Source organism: Rhinolophus sinicus, chromosome 16 (genome assembly GCF_057876585.1).
Source record: "Rhinolophus sinicus isolate RSI-liver-muscle chromosome 16, RSI-T2T, whole genome shotgun sequence".
NCBI classification, from domain to species: Eukaryota; Metazoa; Chordata; class Mammalia; order Chiroptera; family Rhinolophidae; genus Rhinolophus; species Rhinolophus sinicus.
Genome location: NC_142516.1, coordinates 5496343 through 5518019, shown reverse-complemented (window position 1 = coordinate 5518019; position 21677 = coordinate 5496343). Strand labels below are relative to the sequence as shown.

Sequence of the window (21677 nt, the reverse complement as noted above, 5' to 3'; positions counted from 1 at the left end):
AATTTGGTTTATTTAAGTAGTCTATTTTCTTCTGCTCATAGTATTCATGATTTATTCCTAAGATTTAAAAATGAAGCTGAGGATTTGGGGGCCCTTTAATTTTTTTCTTCTTCTCTTCCAGTTTTTCTTTAACATCAGCACCGATGACCAAGAAGGCCTCTACAGTCTTTATTTTCATAAATGTCTTGGAAATAAAATGTGGTCTAACGACAAGTTTTCATTCAACCTTGATGTGAGTACCATACGGAAACTCTTCCATGTGGATTTTGTCAGCTGTGTAAAATGTGAGCCATTTTATGTCTCTGTAAGAATAGGTGTTAAGAGCACTTAAGCAAAGTAAAAGAAAAATGTGGCCAGAAGAACGTCTCTGCTGGTGGGCAGGACAGAGGATTCCTAAAGAAGAAAACGTAGAGCAATTTAGGATGTTTCCACTTCGGCCTGTGCATTGGAATGTGGTTGTTACCTGTTGCTACTCAATTTCTTAGGCTTCAGTGAAACAGCTAAGGTTACAAATGGCTGAACAGGGAGTGGTCTGTTCTTGAAAAGTAAAACTTAATTTCCTGTTGGTTTCAGATTGACATCACAGAGAAGAACCCGGACAGCTACCTCTCTGCAGGAGAAATCCCTCTCCCTAAATTATACATTTCCATGGCCTTTTTCTTTTTCCTTTCTGGGACTGTCTGGATTCACATCCTTCGAAAACGACGGTAAAGTATTACTCCCTTGAGCCCTTCACCGTGGAGTGGGTTGGGATTTGCACACGCTCCCCTTTCGCTGGCTTCTGCACCGGGGACGAATTGGCACGAGCCTCTCATTCTCTTCAGAGGGCATCTCCCCGAACCACAGGGAGGCTTCAGGAGGTCGCAGTGTGGGAGGCCTTTGGTGCCTTGCTGTTTGCCCACTTCCCACTGCTTCGTTTAAAAGGCAAGTCCAGATATCTCAGTAATACGCAGGCAACACAACATGTAGAAGACAAGTGTTTCCACAGTGAAGACACCTCAGTGCGGGGTCAGCTGGGGCACATTGGTCCCGTTCAGGGGCTGTCTGTTCTTAGGGGGAGGTGAGTGACAGTGACCCGCTGCCTGGTGGGTCACGAGCTCCTGCTCGGCACCCAGGCCTCAGCACAGAGTGGGCTGGGATCGATGCTGACCATTAGGCTGGTCGCTGGCGAAAACCTCTCCATAGCCCGTCTGCCTGGCTGTCGGCCTTTCTTCTGAACCCCCTGTAGCTTGAACTTCCTGTACTTGGCTCATGAGGGGACCAGCTGCATGTAGGTAGAGCTAGTGTTTAATTCTGTCTCCCTCCCCAAAAACTGAGAACGAAAGACTGCTTTTCAGTTAAAGATTAGTGTGAAGTGTTTGTTACAGGATAAGGCTGAGTAAGTGATGGGACGTGAATAACTGAGTAAGTGATGGGATGTGAATGTGGTATTATGGTATGGATTCCATTTAACAATAGTGAGGAACCCAAACACCAACTCCCTCTTTCTCTGGGGCACAGAGGCAGAAATTGAGACCTGTTCCATCTCCGGGGGCCTCTCTTCTCGTGGACGTGCCCTGCTGGGGTGTTGGGCTCGGCCAGGAGCAGTTGCAGGTTCCTATTTGCTGGAACCTCCTTTACACCCACCAGATGGGAAGAGCTGCTTGTTTACCTGTGAAGGACCTTATGGAATCATTTTTGGACTAGATGATCAGGCAGCCATTAATTAGAAAAAGAGAATCCTACAAATTCAGGCCATAAACGGGTGTTTGTGTTTTAGAGAAAGTTTTGCTTTTGCCTTTCTTAGAAAAGTAAGAACCAGGAGTCAGAGACCTGATCTCAAGTGCAAATGCTGACTTCCCGCCTGTGTGCCTTGCTTCACTCTAAGTCGATGTTTCCTCGGCTGTAAAACCGAGGCAGTAATATCTGCCCTGGCTTCCTCTAAGAGCCTTGGATGTTTAGATTCAGGTGATTCCCCCCAAGATAATGTGTCTGAGAGGGTTTTCCACGTCAGGGTGCTATGCAAATATGAGGTACATACAAAACAGCTTATTAACCAGGTGTTCGAATGTCCCTTCATTTAGTGACACAGGTCATTGTCACTGGTTCACTTACGTGGAACTGTGAGCAATTTTAAATCTGTGGCTCCCTGAGGCTGACCTACTTTGTAAAACATGTTTGAAACTTCTCGTTGAAGTGTAGTATACGTACAGAAATGTCTGAGTCAAGCCCTCTGCCCCCTCCCCGTGTTTCTCTGAGTCTTAACAGCCAGTTGTGTGAGGTTGGAAATTCGAGTCATGTAAAGGATGTGACTCCAAGGCATCCTCGTGCATTCCAGAGGCTTGCAGCCCCTTGGAGCTGGAAGGAACTGAAAGTTCTTTGCCTTGTTTTATTGAGACCTCGTTTGGGGAAGTGAGCGCCCTGGCTGGGGTCAGCTGACAGCACCGGGACTGGAACCCAGGGCTCCTTGTGCTGTGTGGCTCCTCTCAGCTGTCATTCAGCCGTGGGCCCCAGAGCTTGGGGCGGGGAAGCCTGGGGAAGTGGAAGAGAAAACAGGCAGCTGCCAGCTTTTGAGTACCAGCTCTCTGCTCAGTCAGGCACTTGATGTTGGTTATTTCAGCTAATCTTCCAGCAGGTAGGTAGGTGCTGCCCCATTGTCAGATCAGGTTACGAGGCTTAGAGAGATTAAGGGCGTCAGGGAGAACCAGTACTCGCCATTTCGCTCTGGCTTCCATCACATCACCGCCCCAGCTGGGGATGTTTTTGCGAGGACTGCCCGTCCTGCTTGCTGGGGTGTCTGAGCGAGCCCCACTCTTGACAGAGGGTGGTTTTGCCCTGTGGGTAAATGTGGTTGCTACTTAGGAGTGACAGACTACCCTGGCCTTCCTGTTTGACTTCAAGTAGGCGGGCGGGCAGGGGGGGGGGGGCAGGAAATTCCCAGGGAGGAAATCAGCCCGGAAGCTGAGCCTGCGTCAGTCAGTGCAGGACACACCCTCCTTGTCAGTCCCCACGAGGCCCGTCTCCATCCTCCCTTCACTTCCTACCTCCCTCTCATCCCTTCCCAGCCACTCACGTATGTTTAGTACGTGTTTGGGGATATTTGTGTATTTTTATAAATTAATAATGTTTATTGATGTTGCATGTATTTTTCATTTACTTACACTCTACTGTCTGTAGATAATTGTTCTGCTCTTTCACGCAGTGATATCTGTTCTATTGTTGGATTTGTCTGATGCCACACCGTTCCACATTTTTCACTGCTGTGACTTTGCAGAATGTCTGAGAGTGTGTGTTTCCTCCGTGCCTCTTACTCAAGTCTTTATGTACTTTATAATAGAGTTTAAAATTGTTCTCCATAACGGTCTCATGTGTCCTATTAGGTTAATTCCTAGGGCGAGGTGGGAAAGGGTAAAAGAATATAGTGCCCGGCAGCCCAAAGGTGGACACGTACCTGTGGGGGCGTGGCGATGGGAGGGCGTGTCTTACCGCACTGGCCTGGTGGGTTTGGCAGGCTCTGGCCATGAAGGGAAGAGAAAAAGGCATGACCATCCCTGCCACATGGCGCTGAAGCTGCCCGTCCTCTGGGCTGCACATTTCCCCTTCAGCTGTGCCTAACCACCTTCGGCTTTCCTGGGCATTTCATATCGTGTTTTTGTAGATCCATCCACCTCCCTCTTCTGTGGCCTTTCCAGGGTGGTTTCCGGGGGGGAAGCCAGCAGCCTCTGTAGATTTGCATCTCATCAGGGCTCAGTTCATCGTGTCTGGCTTCCATTCACAGCATTGACTCTAGTTAGAGGTGACTCTAGGCCTGCGTTCAAGGCCGTTCTTACTGGCAGAAACTACTTTTTAAAAAAGGCTTCATGTTTGTGGTTTTCTTAGATTATATGTACTGCCTCCTTATAAGTATGTCTGATGCCCGGAGCTTTGGCTGTCCTTTGGGAGAATGGAATATTTCTTTCATTCTTTTCTCTCTGTTTTTATAGGAATGATGTATTTAAAATTCACTGGCTGATGGCGGCCCTTCCTTTCACCAAGTCTCTTTCTTTGGTGTTCCATGCAGTATGTATTAGTATTTTGGGGTCATTTATGAAATGATGTACAATGCTTATTTGATCAGGAAAAATCAGTTAGAAGAAGGGGTAGATCAGTGGGAAATAAAAGATGAAAGAATCCCTTTCTCAGAAAGCCTCCTTTGGTTTGGGGGGACTGGTCACGGGGGTAAATAATCCTTACCTCCCTAACACTAGACTTAAGACATCTTCCGAGCTTAGCTACAGACCCAGAGTTTTCCTAGAACACCTTTTTTTATTTCTTTGTTTTTGTTTATTTGTTTGTTTGTTTGTTTGTGGTCATTTCTTGAGATCAGAGTGCCACCTGCTAAATTGTTCCCATGGCTCCCTTTATTTTTCCAAATATTCCTTCATGTCCCCGTTTGATTGGAAGTTCAGTGTTAGCACGCTTATTTGAGAGAAAATTGATGCCCTGCAGATTGAGGCATAAAATTGAACTGAAGCTTTGACTAGTTAGTACTGATGCAAATTGAAATGAGCCCACCCGTGGGAGTAAGATCACAGCTTCCCCAATTTGTAGGCCTACGAGGCACCCATGGGTGACAATGTCCAGACACGTGCTCTCCTACTGCACTTAAGTGATGTCAGAAAACTTTAAAATGTCAGTTACAGTTTCAAGAAATGACAGTTATGTGGGTAGTTTCTTCTTTGGATCTGAGTTAAAGATTTTTTCTGAAACCATATAGATAATGAGTGATAGGATCCTTGAGTCACTTTACTATCTAAATAGTCACTTGTGTTAGAATGAAAGACGTATAAAGAAATTTATATCACCTTTGTGAGTTCTGTCAGGAAGCATTTTGGATACATGACTGTAACTTGCCCCTTTAATTAAAATGAGTTGGTAGCTTCAAGAGGCTCTAAATTTACAGATTTTTTTTCAAAGAAAACATAGTTTTCTAAGCTGGGTGATTCCACGTAGATTTTTTTGACTGACTGACTGACTTATTTACTACTGTAAGCAGCTGGGTGTGCAAGATAAAGTTCCTGGTTGGGACACTGAACGGACCCTGTGTCGTTTGGACCTTGGAGATTTTAAAGAAAAGACTAGGTAGCCATTTGTCAGGGTGAGTCACCTGCCTCAGGAGAGGACCGGGGCTGGGTGTTAGTGCCACTGAAACCTGTGTCGGGTTTCTCAAGCTAGCTGACGTTGTTAGCACACTCCCATGCTCAACTGTGAATTGACAAGTGAGGTACTAGGGAGTGGGGTGGGGCGGGCATCCCCGGCATGAGGTCCTCTGGTGGCATTTCCTGTTCCCTGTGCCCTGAGGTAGGCCATCGGCCTTTCTGAAACGCAGGTGTTTGATTGCAGATTGACTACCACTACATCTCCTCCCAGGGCTTTCCGATCGAAGGCTGGGCTGTCGTGTACTACATCACTCACCTGTGAGTATGCAAGGTGACGCGTGACATACCGATACTGTGACACGTTTAAATACGCATAACTTTCAGAGATGTTGGGGAAGCCAGGGCAGGAAGAGACATGCCCCAGGTTGACTGGCCCCGCCCTCCCATGGCAGCCTGTCTGGGTTCCTGCATGTCAACGGTGTGTCGCGTCCAGACTTGAGAACTCGGGACTGTTGGCGTGCCCCTGGGAGGGGGTGGCCTCCTGTGGGGGTGGGCTGCTCAGGTAATGGGGGGCATAGTGGACTGTCAGTGAGAAGTGTTGCTCACTGAAGGTAAATCTCCGGAATTTGGCCCCCTGTCTTTTGCAAGAAGCACATGAAATCCTAGAGTGAGCAGTAGACTCTCACCCACAGAATGAGAGCCTTTGGTGTCTGTTTCATCTTTTCCTTTTAGTTTGAAAGGGGCCCTCCTGTTCATCACCATCGCACTCATTGGCACTGGCTGGGCTTTCATTAAGCACATCCTTTCCGATAAAGACAAGAAGATCTTCATGATTGTCATCCCACTGCAGGTAAAGGGACGCTGAGCCTGCTCATTCTGGTTCTGCCTTGGCTCTTAGCAGGGTTGCTCCAGGCCTATCTGGGGAGAGGGGCTCGGCCCACCCAGAAACCCCAGCTTCCGCCATCAGGGATTCTGTTTGTGAATTCTGACTGACCTAGACCTCAGGCCCTTGCACTGGGAGGTGTTTGACCATCGTCATCTCTAGACCGGCACGTGGGCACCTGCACTCGAATAGAGAGCTGCAGGAAAGTTAGGGACGTGTGCTGCCTTCTTTTCTGCTCCTGTTTGCCCTGTAACAAAACGGTCCTCATGGCAAAGAAGCTCAAGTACATAGTGAGGTTAACAAATTATTTTAAAACTGTGAATGACACCAGTGAGTTTCTTTTCTTTTTTTTCTCCCGGTTGGAATCATTTTCCATGTTTAAATACAAAAAGTGAGCACTGCCTTTTTTTCTCCTTTAGCCACACACAGGTGACTCCAGAGAGTTTCCACATCTAGAATATTAACGAGACCTCGGGGAGAGACGTTTCTGAAATCCGTCCTGTGTTCGGGGCCCTGGGCTGAGGCCAGCCTGACCGGGTTTGAGCCCCTTGGGACAGGACCTTGTCTTGTAACATATAACAGCCTTACTAGAGGCAGAACCTGGACATAAAGAGCTCAAAATAAACAGAGCAGTCCTAGCAGGGATGCACAGCTACTCTGCTCTGCTCGACCAAACAGTTCGAGAAAGTTGTTCTCGTCAGCCGAACTCCTTGTGGAGCACAATGTAAATGTGGCGGGTGAGGGGAGGAAGGGAACGACTCCTGGGCACCCAGATCACCCCGCTCAGCTCTGGCGATTGGCAATTTGGCAACATTTCTGGCAAAGCCACCCTCACACTCAGTAACACGGGGTCGTGTTGACGCCAGATGATTGGTACAGACACGTTGCTGTCGGCTGCCGAGGACAAACTCCACCCAAATCTGAGCGATCTGGAACGCTTTGTGTATAGATGGGCCTTGCCTAGATGTTTCAGGAAGGAAATAGGACAGAGACAAAGGAGGAGTAGCAGACATGATTCTTCCTACCCGTGAATACAGATGCTGAGGGACGATACAGGTCTTGGCCGGCCCGACAAGGCCTAGAGCTCGTAAGTGATGGGCTGGTCGTCTTCCCGTTGCCATCCTGCTCCATCCTGTCCCCTTTCCATCCCCCCTTCGCCTGAACTGTGACATAATGGGGCACAGTCTTCCCAGCTCCTTCCCAGGAAGGAGCAATACACAGGGTTACGTGGCAAGTCACTCTGAGGAAACAAGGGCATTTTAAAAATTAAATATCAGGAAGTTATGCGTATTTAAACATACGGACTAGTCTGGGAAGGCCTTGAACGTCAGCCCGAAAAGTTGAAACTGCTGCCTGTTGGCCACAGGGAGCCACTGCACATCTCTGAGTAAAGTGAGAGGTACAGAGTGGAGTTTCCAGAACATTATTGCATGCTATGCCACACCATCACCTCTGGGAACGTTGTGTTTCTTGTGTCAAGAGTATGAACTGGGGACACAATGGAAAGCCCTTGTTTTCCACTTTGTTTTCAGAGAGAGCACCGAGATGCAGGTGTTTAGGAGGGACCCCGAGCTGGATGTCGGTGGGAGACTGACCTTTCCAAATAAGTTTGCCATTTGTGTTACGTGAAGTATGGCTTCTGTGATGACTGAACCGATAGATACATCCTAGATCAAAAGAGAAACTGCAACACTTAGAACCTTCCCAATAATAGCACAGAGGCGGTTACTGTAAGGAATTCCCTTTGCAGATGGCAAGTCCGAGGACTTGGGACCACGGCTTCCGCATGGAGGGCAGATGTGGAATTACAATCTCTGCATCCCTCCCTACCGGCAGTCTTCGGAAGAACCCCCATAGATAATGTTTCCCGAGGCTGAGGAGCGTCACAGGGTTTTAAATGTTGCCACCTCAGTTTAGCCAGTGGGTGGACTTTCTATACCACACTAAGTGGGAATAGACACACGAGGCAGACCGCTAACTCTGGGAAGGATGCAAAACACGACATAGGTGAACCTCCTGGGGAGAGCTGAGCCGTGTCCAGTGGCGAGAACCTGGGCTGGAGTTAGTCCTGGGAGGACCCATGTGGCTACTCAGCCACTGGGCCGAAAGCAGCATCCTTGCCACTCTGGTCTCTGGTACATCCTGGCACTGGGAAGGTTATTGTCCCTGAGAAATAGAGGTCCCCACACTGGGAGAACTTGGGCCTGAGGAACTGATATCATGGCCAAACGGGATGTAAAGTGCCACCTGTTCAGCACCCGAGTGACTGCTGAGGCCACCGTGCCTGAAAAGCAGTGTCCTGATTTTTGGTTGCTGTGTAATTGATCACCCTAAAAGTTAGTGATGTAAGACAAGCACAGCCGTTTATTCTCTCTCACGTTTCCTGTGGGTCGGGAGTTCGGGAATGGCCTACCTGGGCAGGCCTGACGTACTGTCTCCTGCAATTATATTCAGACAGTGGCGGGGGCTGGGGTCATGGCAGAGTCTTAACTGACCTCTTTCTCCCGGGCGGGGAAGACTTGACCAGACGGAGCGGGAACAGCTGGGGCTCGTCAGCATCTTTCTCTCTCTCTGCATAGTCTCTCTAGCATATTACCTTCGGGGCAGCCAGACCTCTTACAGGAAGGCTCAGGGCTCCAAAGGTGTGTGCTGAGAGAGAGAGCGAACGAACCAGGCAGAAGCTGTAACCCTGTAACCTTTCTGTGACCTACCTTGCAAATCACATGGCATCACTTCCACCTCACCCCGTTGGTCAGAGTAATGACAAACTCAGGAGGAGGCCACAGAGACCACATCTTGGTAGGAAAGTGGCAACATGGTGCCAGTGGAGTGTAACCCTCTTTCTTGGTCTAAAGAGCGTGTGAGACTGGACGTAAGGCCGTGGCCATGGGTCCTGTTGGGGCTGTTGTTGTGAGACTCTACGCATGCTTTGGGGCCTCAGCAACTTCTCGCGTCCTGTAGGTCCTGGCAAACGTGGCTTACATCATCATAGAGTCCACCGAGGAGGGGACGACTGAGTATGGCTTGTGGAAGGATTCTCTGTTTCTGGTTGACCTGCTGTGCTGTGGAGCCATCCTGTTCCCTGTGGTGTGGTGAGTACTCAAGGAGGGGTCAGGGGGAGGTGGAGAGGCTGCGCGTGCGCCATGAGGCTTGTCTGTCAGACCCGGCAGCTGAGCCAGCCATTTCCAAACTGGTCCAAATCACGCTGGGCATCTGTGTAAAAACTACAGCGTTCTGGGTCCCAGACTGACCTGAACCAGTCTCCAGGGCAGGGCCCTGAACTTGGGTCTTTGTCCCCGGCGGGCGCTAATGGACCTGTTCTGGCACCGTGGCTGGTAGCGCAGTGTAGACACCAGCGAAGGGTCTGGGAGTGAGAACTCAGTAGCAACATAAAGAGCAGCATGAATTTGAGAGGAAGGGAGTTGAAGAAATCCCATAAATGGGCTTTTTGTGCCAAGTTAAATGGAAAATGAGGAAGTACATTAACACCAAGCCCGTGATAGTTCTCAGCACATGAACAGTTTAGATCTCTTCGGCATAGTTTTCCTAATTCCTGGAAATGGCAGACTGCGTACATGTATTGTGCCTCAGTTATGCGTAAAGAAGAGTTATGCCAAGTCAGTGGTTGATGAGAGAGAATATCCTCACTCAGTCTCATGCAAAGTGAAGGAAGTACTTGGTTCGGTGGGAATCAAGTAGAGGGGAGAAGCCTGGCAAAAATAAGACACCCTTATGATCGAGTCTCATGGCTACTTGAAAGCAATTAATTCTTTCGGAATAAAATTTAAGAAAATAGATTTGCCTGCTTTCTTAGAAGTGAGGTGTCCCGTGTTACAGTGCCCCGTGCAGTAAATTGATATTTTTTAGGATCCTGGAATGTATCAGGTTAGTTATTCTAATTGTTTAGAACATGGTACTAGTGAAGTGTAATCCCAGCCAATTAGATTCACTCTTAACCCCAATTCCATCGGACATCACACGTGAACACAGATCAGTTCAGCAGAGAAGAGAGAATACGAATGAGATTTTTAATCTCTGCAACCTCCTCGCATCCTGCCCCAGAAGAAGTAACTCGGGCACCTGTGACAGGATGCCCAGTGATGTCTTCACGTAGAAAGAGCATTTTGTTGTTAAGGAACAGACCCCACGCTGACATCTGTCACTCTTAGCAAAACAAGGGACAGGAGGGGTTGGGAGACTCAGACGCGTGTGGAGCTACGAGTGGCCACTTCCCGCCACTTGGTAATTACAGCAGATGCCGAATGGCAGATTCTTTAAGGTAAATATTCTGAAAATTGCCATAAAATGAAAAAAATCAGGTACTAGGGAAGTGATTTAAGAAACAGTGCAGTATCAATAATTTTTTAAAAACATTCACGTTCAGCCGGTGCTACTTAACTTTCCCATGTTGCTCCATTCACTTGTTACATGTGGGGAAACCACAGAGACTAAAGGAGAAATGACCATTCATGGGGTCAAGCAAAGAGTGGGTGGGCGTGTTAGGACCGCCGCCTGGGCCTGGCCCTCTCCCCGCTGTGCCATGTCTGTGCTCTTCCTTTAGAAGAGTCTCCTTTGATGCCTTTGAACTCGACCTGGAACTCTGATCTAAGTTGCTTTGATAATGTCCATGTTCTCCTGCCTGAACTGTAATGATGGTAATTAGTTACCAGCACACACCAGCTGGAGAAAAGACCCCCTCTCCTACCCTCAACCCCCCCCAAACACACACACACACACACACACACACACACACACACACACACACGGCCAGCATTCTTTAGCCGAGTTATAAATCTCTGGTCAATAAAAGACTGAGTTTGCATGAAACCATGTGCTCACAGCTCCTAGACCCAGACTGTAGACATCGGCCTGTGGCCTTATGGGGTCCCTTCTCTCCAGGTGAGCTCAGTGACCCCGCAGTGCCTTAGTGCTGGGTTGGGGTTGGGGGGTAGCTGTGGGACTGAGAGTAGGTAGAGAGATCAGGAGAGGTAAAGGGCTGTGCTTGGTTTTGTTTTCTGCTCTAGCCCAGGCCCCTGCCAGACTTTTTTCAGTCAGCAGAGGGCGTCTTGAACTCTCAGGCTTGAGCACCACTCATGCCGAAGTGTTGATTCTCAATGATCCCGTGCTTAGGGAGAGTAGCTAAAATCATCTAGTCCAACCCTCTAAGTGTATAATTGAGGAATTCAAGGCCTCAAGTTACTAGCCCTGGAAATAAAGAGGAACGCAAAGTTGTTAGCTAACGTTTTGTTCTCCGAATGTTTATTTTTAGGTCGATCAGGCATTTACAAGAAGCATCAGCAACAGATGGAAAAGGCAAGTTTTGTGTTGCTCAGCCTTCCCTGAAGCCTCATGCCTGGGGGGGCTGAGAGGAAGATGAGGACGCTGGGCCTCAAGGCTCTGCCTTCCTCGGAAGCTGGTTGGGGGGGCCCTGGGGGCTTTGTAAGAGCAGCCAGGCGTTGTTTGGTGGCGAGGCCAGTGGTGAACATTACAGAGACCAGTGGTACAGGGAGGCTTGGGGGTGATCGCTGCTTATTAAGATGATTCATTTCATTTCCACTCATGAGCGTGATTTTCACCTGCTCAGAACTGAGTCAGGAAGAGAAATCTTGTGTTGGAAGGGCCAACAGCCCTTCACTGTGAGAACAGGAGGGGGTATGGATCCGGGTGGCTGTGTGTAAAGCCGCCCTTCCTGCTGATTTAACACGCTTTCAAAATAGAGGTGTCGGTATTAATTTAAAATGAGCCTGATGCCAGAAAGAACCTTTAAAACTTTGATTTTTAAGTGGCTGTGCCATGAATACCCTTTTGCATCTCCTTGATTTTCCAACCGTGCCTCCCAAGTCAGAAAAGAAGCCACAGAGAAAATGTTCTGTGTGTTTCTGGTCTCGTTTGAATAATGCCCACGACCGCAGGCTGCCCTGGCATGAGGGGGCATTGCAGGCCCGGGCCGGGGAGCCGTGCTCTCGAAGGTCGGCGCTGCCTCTGGATCCTGGCGTCGTCCTCAGTGCCGCTAGTAGCGTTCTTTAAGGCAGCTTATTCATTTGCTGTTAATACAAGTTGTGTTGCTGACCTGTTTTCTGATTATCAAAGTAACAAGAACTCATTTTAGAAAATTTGAAAAACAGGTAGTAGGTACGAATCTTGTTTCGCACTTGCTATATAATTAATGTCACTTTGCTGTCCTTAAATTGAATTCAACCTGACCCTAAGGCTTCACACCAGTGTCGGGCAAGATCCCGGGGTTCTTGGAGCACAGTATTCGGGGGGTATCCCCGGTTTGGGCCCACCGTAGTTCCTGTGGCTGTCCCGCTACGTTACAAACACTCTTGCTCGGGGCAGCCTGTGCGTGAGGCTCCTGCCGAGGCTGGGGACCTGCTGAGAGCCCAGGCTCCCACGGCCCATCTGGCTTCTCGAGTGGCCTCAAGCCCCACTCGCAGAATGTGCCAGTCCTTGTTTTCTTTCTGGTCTTGGGAAATAGCTCCTTTTGGTTTTCTCTTCTTTTCCTTCAAGGGCCCTGGGTTCCCTCCTCCCTCTGGAGTGCCCTCCGGATGGATTCTTTTCAGGGAGTTTAAGCGGGAACGTTGTCTGCAGACATCTTCTGATTTTAGCCTGGCTTCATAGCCTTTCTCTGAGCCAAGGAGCTCAGAGAGCCCTCCTGCCTTCCTGGAAGGGAATAAAGGAAAATGGCAAAAATGAATTAGAGTGTTAATAAAGCACCTTGCCACAAACAAAAATCCAAAGTAGAAAATAAAAACCCACCTTCTGGGAATAATCATTGTTTGGGGATATTCTTGTCCTTCTAGCTTTGGTCTTTTGTGCACGTTATGGGATGCTTTTATATTATTTTTTTAACTTATGTATAGGTCTTTCTCTTATTTTAATAAATTGAGATGAGACATTTTCCTTTTTCATCTCTCTACACTTCAATATTTCTGGTTTTGTTTTTCTGACTCTTTGGCTGAAAATGTTTGAGAATCTCAAGGGCAGTGTTTTCTGGTTGATAAGTTTTATCTGTACTTTTCTTCTTGGTTTCAACCTTCCCCCTTCATGAATTCCTCTGGTCTGTCCTCACCTCGGTTATTTTGGTCCCTCTGACTCTGCCTTCTCTACCCTGCTTCTCGAGGCTTGGGGGTAACTGTGACCGTTTATTCCTTGAGAGGTTGATCGTTAGCTGAGGACATACCGGTAATAAAGCTTTGCCTGGGTAGACAGCACATCAGGTGAGCCCAAGATGGGGCCATCAGTGTCCCCCAGCATCTGTGGTAAAGAGAAATTTGATGGAGCAGGAATGCTTTTGTCATCGCCTCGGGCATGTGAGGCAGTTTCTCACTTGCTCCACCAGGTGGCAGCACAGAACCTCTTCAGCAGAGCGCGACTATGAAAACGGGAAGCACAACCGCGGCTCTCGTTCACCCTTCTCAGGATAACACACTGTTAAGAAAGCACCCATTTCTCATCAGCAACTATGACATACCCTTTGAAAGGAGGACAGAGTAGATCAGACTAGGGGTGTCTTTTTTATTCATGTTCTTTCCCTGGATTGGTTTAGGTCATGGGATGCTTTTGAGCTAGTCTGCAAATGCACGTTTCACTCCGTACTTTGAAAAGTGGTTATGCTCGTGACACTTCCAGAGTCGGGGCAGCCTGTTCCCAGGGCTGAAGTCTCCCCTGCAGAGAGCTCGCAAGAACGCCTCTACCCCCACCAGTGCTGGGAAGCCAGCCTCTGGCGTGACTGCAGGGTGGCCCTGCCCTGGCTCGTCCACTCCAGGACAGAAGCGAGGCAGTGCAGGAAAGTCAGGGTGCACCCCGCTCACCCACCGCTGCTTCCGGGATATCGTGGTTGACCCTCTGTGCTCCTCAGTTCACCCCTCCTGAGACCTAGCCCTTCCTCTAGGGAACTGGCAAAGTGAAAGCCATGGGCAGTAATGTCTCCTCCTGGGTTTGGAAGCGTTCTGCTTCATGGAGCCTGACATTCTGGTTCCTGTTCTTAGGCACATTGTCCCACTGACTTACTGCGTGACCTTGACGGTGACTCGGGAAGTGCGGCTCAGGCTGACTGATTGCAGGTGGGGGGGATGCTATGTGGCGCTGTTCTCCCTGCATTTGAGGCTGCACATGGCTATCGGGTGTCTGTGTAGATTTTGTTTACTTGTTTGTCTGTGGATTCCTTTGGACCGAACGTGAGGGAAACATTAAGGATGAAGCTGCCCACTGTTCTTAAGCTGTGTCTTTGTCTCTTCTGTCACACGCTGTGGCCTCTCTCAGGTCCTGTCATTTAGAGTCACCGCTGTGCTGCGTGCGTCCTCTGAGAGGAAGCATAATTGAGTCTCGCACAGGCACACCTCGCTCTGGTTCCGCTGTGTTTATCGCCTGCCAAGATTTACTGGCTGTGACTGCCCTTGAGCCTGCACCCCGTTGGCCTCTCTCTCTCTCTCTCTCTCTCTCTCTCTCTCTCTCTCTCTCTCCCTCTCTCCAGTGTCACTATCTTAGAAGACTGGCTGCGGGAGCTACGCCATACGTTTAATTAACAGTTTCTGTTCCCGGCCATCTTTTTTTTCACCTTGTATTTCTGAGGAAGATTCAGAGTAAGTTTCCTGAGGACTCCCAGCTTTTACATGAGCTTCCAAAGCTGTCGTACATGGTGACTGGCTGGTGCAGGGTTTGTGGAGGAATGGCTTCATTGTGAGCCGCTGCTGTTCGGAAAGTAGCTGTGGCCATGAGAGGTATTTGTCAGGGTGGCAGTTCTCAAGAGGGCCCTTGGGGTCAAAATTATTTTCATGATAAGACATTATCAGCCTCTTTTGCTGTTGACATTTGCACTGGTGGTGCAAAAGCAGAAGTGGGTAAAACAGCTGGCGCCTTGGCATGAGTCAAAGCAGTGGCACCAAACTTTATTAGCGGCCATTGCATTCTTCATCGCCACCTACTTGCAGGGGGTGAAAAGGGCTTGTTTTCCTTAAGAGAGGCCTTGATGAGATGGTAAAAACTATTCTTGTTATCAAACGTCAGTTTTTAATATATGTCTTTTAACGTTCTGTGTGATGAAATGGGAAGTGTGCATAAAGCGCTTCTGTTGTGTCCCCAGGTGTAATGATTATCTTGAGGAAAGCACAGTTGTTTGAGTTACAAGCTGAACTAGACCACTTTCCTCTTGGGACACCATTTGTATTTGGAAGAAGGATGATGGTCAAACTGGGGTTACTCAGGCTTGGGGGTTTTGGGCAGACACTTCCTTGAAAATGAACAAAGTAAGCATGTCACTTCAGGAAAACAACTAAAAGTATTTATTGCCAGTGATCTAATTTTCACTTGGAAGCATAAATTTTAATTTAGGAAAACTTACATCCAGCACCGCAAGCTTTACAGCTTCCCAGTTCTTACAAGACTTCTGATGTGAGTAGGGGTGATATTAGCAAATGTGACTTAAAAAAATAGTTTATGGTAAAAAGTTTAGATATTTTGGAGACAGCAGAACTCAGTGAAACAATATTTTCCACCTGATAAATGCGTGTTACACAGCCATGGGTGAATAAAAAGAGATCCATTCAAAGTACGAGATGGACAGATGGGTTTCATTGTGGCAGGGTATGAAAGTTTATTGATACAGTTTCAGATTCCCCATCTCACTCACCTTGAAGTCGCTACTATTCAGTCAAGTGTTAATGTAGAATAAAGACTAGTCACAGTTACCTGACAAGGCCTACATTTGTATAAGGCCCTAAATTCTTCATATGCTTCAACCAAACACGCCTTCCCAACAGATTGAATGCAGAAGCAAATCTGAGAATCCAGCTGTATTCTATTAAACCAAAAATTAAAGAGATCTACGAAAATGGAAAAATAATTCCACTCATCTCATTACATTTTTTTGAGTAACTTTTTAAGAAAAGTATTATTTATATTACATGTAATGGATTTTGTCACTTTTAAATGAGTTGTCAAATATTTTTGAAATTTGTTGTAATTTTGAATATGGTAAACATTGATAGATTTTACCCACATAAACAAAGTTCTTGAGGGTCCTCAGTAATTTAAAAATGTGAAGGGTCCTGAGACAGAAAATTTGAGAACTATGCGTTAGGGATGAGGTTTCTTGAGTCTCTCATCATGATGACAACTGTGAATGGGAGTGAAAGTCTACCTGGTTCTTTTTCCCTGTGCCTGTTGAGCTCATTTCAGATGCATTTGGCCAGATTGTTGTGACTGTTTAACCTGTCCATTCGTTCTGGGCAACTTGTACCAAAAAAAAAAAGTTTTATTTGCGTGTTGTTATATAAACAGATCTAATGAAAAGCCCACTGATGAGAAAGGAAGTCCTCCGCCTGTTTTTGTAAATAAAGTTTTATTGGAACACAGCCATGCCCATTTGTATACCTGTCGACTCTGGCTGCTTTTTGCCCCAGTGGCAGAGTTGACTAGTTACGGCAGAGACCATCCAGCCCAAGAGACCTAAAACGTTTGCTCTCCAGCCCTTTCTAGAGAAAGTTTGCCAGCTCCTGGCTGTTGTAGACATTTAAGACATACCATTTTTAAAACCACACATATAAACATAGCGAGGTTGGCTGCTGACTTCACTCTGCACTCAGCACTTTGGAAACTATAAAGCTCACACATAGTAAGAAATGAGTGCTTGTAAGTATTTACTGCACTCCAGCTTTGTGTCTAGAGCTGTGTGCTTTGTTATTTGATTGGGGCAGTAGCTTTTGCATCCTTATCTGCTCTGCTATTTTCCCTAAGCTTTTACTCGAGTGGAATCTGTCCTTTTCCTTACTGACTAGGTGGCTTTTAACACGGATTGCCCTCAGTTTACCAGCAGAGCTTTGTGTCACACATTTCCACCTGGGCTGATGTTTATAAGCACTCTCTTCTCTGACTCCTTTGACTCAGTTTCCAAGTAGAAAGTAGCGTAGCCCCAGGCCCACTGGTGCTATAGCAGTGAGGGTTATCATTTAGGTGAAACTTGGAGACTCTGGGTCAGAAGCCATTGGGGGAGGGGGGAGGAGATCAGGAGAAAGAGGGGAGCCTCCCACTGCACACTTTGCTGTGATTCCACCTCCCCAGCATGTGGGGAGGGCTCTCGGCCTGGTGTCGCTGGGCAAGGATGATTTCCCCCAGAGCTGCAGTGTACGGCTGTCTGCGCTGCTGTTGAGGGTTTTCCATTGGGGACCCCCCCCGCCCCCCGCAGCAGTGCCTCATAACAGCAGGGGAGAAGCCAATGCAAAAGAAATGAGATTCCCTTTAGCTGGTCACTCAGAAAGTTCTCATCCTCTGTCCCTGTGTCGCCAGAACATATACTCATAAGTCCAGTCCTGTCCCTGCAGCCGAAAGCCGCAACGTGAGAGCACTGTAAATAGCCCCTGCTCCCGAAAGGTGGCCCGTTGGCAGGCGAGGAACACGCTGTCTCCGGAAGATGTGATGGAAATACTTACAAAACTGCTCTGTCTCTTACAGTGTGAGGTGAGATTGCGTGTGTCAAGCACGCAGGGCCACCTCACATAAGGGTGTCACTGACCCTCTAATTCAGAGGTTTTTTGCAGGGCATCCGTGAATGCATTACACAAGAGGGGGTGTGGGCCCCAGAAAATGTAGGTGAAATTTTGAACATGCGTACAGTTACCTGGGCAGAGGGCTTGTGACTTTCAGCAAATTTGCAGAGGAGTCTGTGACCCTAGAAAAGGATAAAAACCATAGCTAAGCAAACTATCATCAAGGAAGAACAAGAGAGGAAACGTGTAATTTATTAGATTGGCTTAATGCAATGATTTTAAATTTCTTTTAATCATTAAAAATTTTTCAGTACTTTGCCCCCAGCAGATCACTCAAAATTCCTTTATTGTCATCAGCCTAATGGCAGCTTCTGATGAACATTTTGAAATGATCAATTAACCAGCATACCACCCTGAGTTAATGTAATCTACAAGAAGCAGAGAGGGCACTTGTGGCCCCAGCCTGGGAAGGAGCCTCACCATGGACACAGTGCCAGTTTTTGTTAGGCCTTTAAAACACTGGTGACCTAACTACCTTAGCAGTCTGCCTGGTGTGCCCTCCCCAGTTCTGGGCACGATGCTAGCACACATTTGTTTTCCATGAGCCTTGGGACACTCTTTTTTTCCCCAAAGATTTTATTGGGGAAGGGGAACAGTGTATTTTTCCAGGATTTTTTCCAAGTCAAGTTGTTGTCCTTTCAATCTTAGTTGTGCAGGGTGCTGTTCAGCTTCAAGTTGTTGTCCTTTCAGTCTTAGTTGTGGAGGGCGCAGCTCAGCTCCAGGTCCAGTTGCCGTTGCTAGTTGCAGGGGGCACAGCCCAGCATCCCTTGTGGGAGTCAAACCAGCAACCTTGTGGTTGAGAGCCCACTGGCCCATGTGGGAATCGAACAGGCAGCCTTTGGAGTTAGGCGCACGGAGCTCCAACCGCCTGAGCCACCGGGCCGGCCCTTTGGGACACTCTTGAAACCAGCTCTTCTCGGTTGATCACTGCAGGTTCTCTTGGTGAGAAGGTGTCATCTGCTGTTGACCAGGCTGTGTCATCGAGCAGTGGGACATCTGGCTTTCCTCGCCCCTCCCACTGCTGACTGGGAATCTGCCGGGGACATGGGGAGACCGGGGGTAGGGGGTGGGTGTGCAGTGTGCTCCTCAGCTTAGCTCCGCTGTGTTCTGACTGCCATGGCTCCCGGCATTGGGCTGGCTGCTCGCTGCAGGCCGGCCTGGCCCTTAGGCGCCCCCTCCTCTAGCAGGGCCTTTGGTGGCATTCTGGAGCAGAAGGGAGGTTAGAGGCAGAAACTTCCTGGACTTGGCAGCAGAACTCAGGGAGTTAGTCTTCCCTCTGTGATGGGGTGTCAGCCGTGCTCTTGGGTGATTTTTGCCTTTTTCTTCAGTGCTTTCTATTCTATTGTTTATTTAAGAACATTTCGCTTCCAGTGAGAAGCACAACGCTTAACTGTTCAATTTGATGACTTTAGACCTCTCTCGGGCTTTTGTTTTAAATGTATGTTGAAAATGCATTTTGAGCCACTCTTCATGTGACTACCGTTTGAAAATCAAGAAATTTTATTCTCGACGTAATTCTTATGATAGCATTTCCCGTAGTTCCTCTGATACTGTCTTTGTGAGATGGATTAGTGGGATCTCCTCCTGGTGGAGGCCAGAGGGCCCCCCCCCCGTCAGCTAATCACTCCCCAAAGTGGACACTGTCAGAGCAGTGTGGTCCCAGGTCAGCTCTCAGGCCTCTGCTGCCCACGAACGGGGAAGCTGCCCTGTCCCCCGTGAGCCTGGAGCGTAAGGACCTCACGGGCGTGCTCTGGTCGAGTGACTCAGAGCGAATAATACCATTCAGGCTCTGCCATCATCCTTGTTTCTTTCATTTTTGGGTTTGACGCAAAGTTCCCTCTGAAGTACGACAGGGAGGAAGCAGGAGAAAAGGATGATGGGTAGGGGGGGTGTTTTCAAGCCTCTAGGCTTTCCTTTCACTGGGGAAGGATTGTTTGGGAAATTTTTTACCCTTTAAGAGGCTGCTGTGGGCCTTTGCTCTGTGTGTCCCATAAATCACTTGGGATTAACTCCTCAGGACAGGTTGTTGGCAGCTGCTGGGCATCGCCTGGCGTTTTGAACCATGATTGCATCGCCCTGAGCTGCCAGTGGATTACAAAGCTCGGAATTGCCTTTCCCTGAATGCGGAGTATAGGCGTTGAGAGAGAGCCTGGTCCTTGGAGGGAGGTGGACTTGGGCTTGAGCACTGGCTTCTCCACTTGGGAGCTGTGTGACCTTGGTCATTGACTGAACTTCTCCAGGCCTGAGTCCTTCATCCATGAGGCGGTGGTGGCTCTGCCCCTCCCTCATAGAGGCTGGTGTGAGGCTAACATGCCATGAAACATGAAGCCCAGTGCCCGGCACGTGGGTATCACTAAGGAGAGAGTGACAGCCAGAGCTGTCCTTATCATTGTCACGGCTCCAAGACCATCCAGGGAAGTCCGCTGGGGAGGTAGGAGGCGGTCTGTCTTCTTGCCACCTGCTTAGCTACTCTCTGGTTTAAGAAGGAAAGGTGAGTCTAGGGAGGGGGCGGCACATCGTGTAGATGGGGTGCATTTGCTCTTTTGCTGCTGAGTCAGAGAGAGCAGTGACGTGGTGAGCATCTGACAGGGCTGAGCACTTCCTGCCTTGGTGGGCACTTGCCGAAATCGAGTCCTGCCCATTTTCCTGAGAGTGAGTGGGGAGAGGAGGGGGCCCAAAGCAGGAGGTCAGCCTTGTAGGGGCTCTCCTCTCTGCTCCATGGGAGGGTTTTCAAAACTTTTTAGCCCGATTCCATAGACTAGGGGGCAGCCCAGGCATCAGAGCTAAATGAAGGTCTCCGGGAGATTCTGGTACTCACCCCGGTTAAGACCATAGCCATAGAGAATCTCCTCCACGTGAGGATGCCCCGAGAAGGAAGTGGCAGGCCAGCCTCGGGCACACTGAGCTATGATGGCGCCGGGACTGGAATTCAGGTCTCCTGGCGCCCGTCCAAGGCATTTTTCCTCTCCCCATGCTCATTCTTTTACCATATTTGCTGTTCCTCACTCATGGTGGGGTCAGAAATAGCCAGCCCAGACTTGGTGAGCCTCTCCTCCCGTGGGGCCGTCCCTGCCGTGGTCCGGTGAGCAGCAAGCTGTTGGCATTCTTAACTCCAGGGAAAGCTCTTGGGGAAGCAAAAGGGGGGCTTGGGATTCCAGGCTCCAGCCTGCTGTGTCACTGCCTGCGGCATGATGCTGCTGAAACCCCCTCCCGGAGCTGCTTCACCCCCATGCAGCGGGCTGACTCATCGTGTGCATGTGGCAGCTTCCTGGAGAGCTCACGGCCCTCTGGCAGTCCCCAGGTCACCAGTTGTTCCAGTTTTACTTACGAGAGTCTGGATTTCTGCCAGTTGTGGCAGCCACGGTAACATAGTACATGCCACATTTGGTATTTAGTTAATACTATATAATCCTAATATAATCCCGATACTGTAACATCAGACATCACCGAGTGCTTACTGTGTGCTGTGCGCGTCCCGTGGCCTGACTCATTCATTCCCCTAACAACGCTAGTGGTAGGTATTGGCATTTTTATTTTACAGTGAAGAAGCAGACTCAGAGAGGTTAGGAGACTTATCTGAGGTCACACAGCCTGGAAGCAGCAGAGTTGGAATTTGAACCCAAGGTATTCAGATGTGCAGGGGCTGAACTGTTACCCACTCCTATTTCTTGCTGCACTAAGTAAGCTTCCTTCCTACCTTCGCTGCCTCAGCTGGGACCCAGGAGCCTGACGCTGTGAGCAGCAATGTCGTATACAAGTGTCTTGCATGTGACTGGAATGATGTCTGTCGTGACTGGTGGGTTTTGGAAACAGCCTTGAGCTCTGCACTCCTTAGCAACATCACTGTTCTCAAGGTCCGATTGTCAGCCTTGCCATGTGTCCTGGGATGGCCTGACATTGGTGCCCGCGCTGACGATTCTACATGGGGCGCCAATGTGGTGTGCAGGCGCATTTTTAGAGTGGTTCGTGACCTGCCTCACTTCAGAGTATCTTACAGGCAGCCTGGAAGGGTGTGACATGGTGATGCATGATACCAGGGAGACGTCGCGTGCTGTGCCTCCCGCTCCCAGCCCACGCGTGGGTCTTCTCCCACTAAGGCCCCTAACCCCTCTGCTTTCTCTCAGGCAGCTC

The 21677-nt window shown here is 48.8% G+C and overlaps 1 protein-coding gene and 1 long non-coding RNA gene across 3 annotated transcripts in view; one reads left to right on the top strand and one right to left on the bottom strand.

Moving 5' to 3' along the window:
* The window catches only part of GPR107 (G protein-coupled receptor 107), a 67988-nt gene that overhangs the window by 31881 nt on the left and 14430 nt on the right, over window positions 1–21677 (top strand). The window contains exons 8-14 of one of the 2 annotated variants that reach the window (XM_019728850.3): window positions 122–232; window positions 574–707; window positions 3963–4038; window positions 5389–5435; window positions 5850–5967; window positions 8962–9092; window positions 11270–11313. In XM_019728850.3, coding sequence (XP_019584409.2) covers window positions 122–232; window positions 574–707; window positions 3963–4038; window positions 5389–5435; window positions 5850–5967; window positions 8962–9092; window positions 11270–11313 — 661 coding nt within the window. Of the gene's footprint in view, window positions 1–121; window positions 233–573; window positions 708–3962; window positions 4039–5361; window positions 5436–5849; window positions 5968–8961; window positions 9093–11269; window positions 11314–21677 lie in introns of both variants that reach the window. The other variant, XM_019728849.3, reaches the window with a different exon arrangement.
* Window positions 12525–20501, bottom strand: LOC141571199 (uncharacterized). The gene is made up of 4 exons (XR_012495981.2): window positions 20365–20501; window positions 17618–17668; window positions 13184–13257; window positions 12525–12663 (listed from the first exon to the last, which is right to left on the bottom strand). It is a non-coding gene; the product is annotated as an uncharacterized LOC141571199 (long non-coding RNA).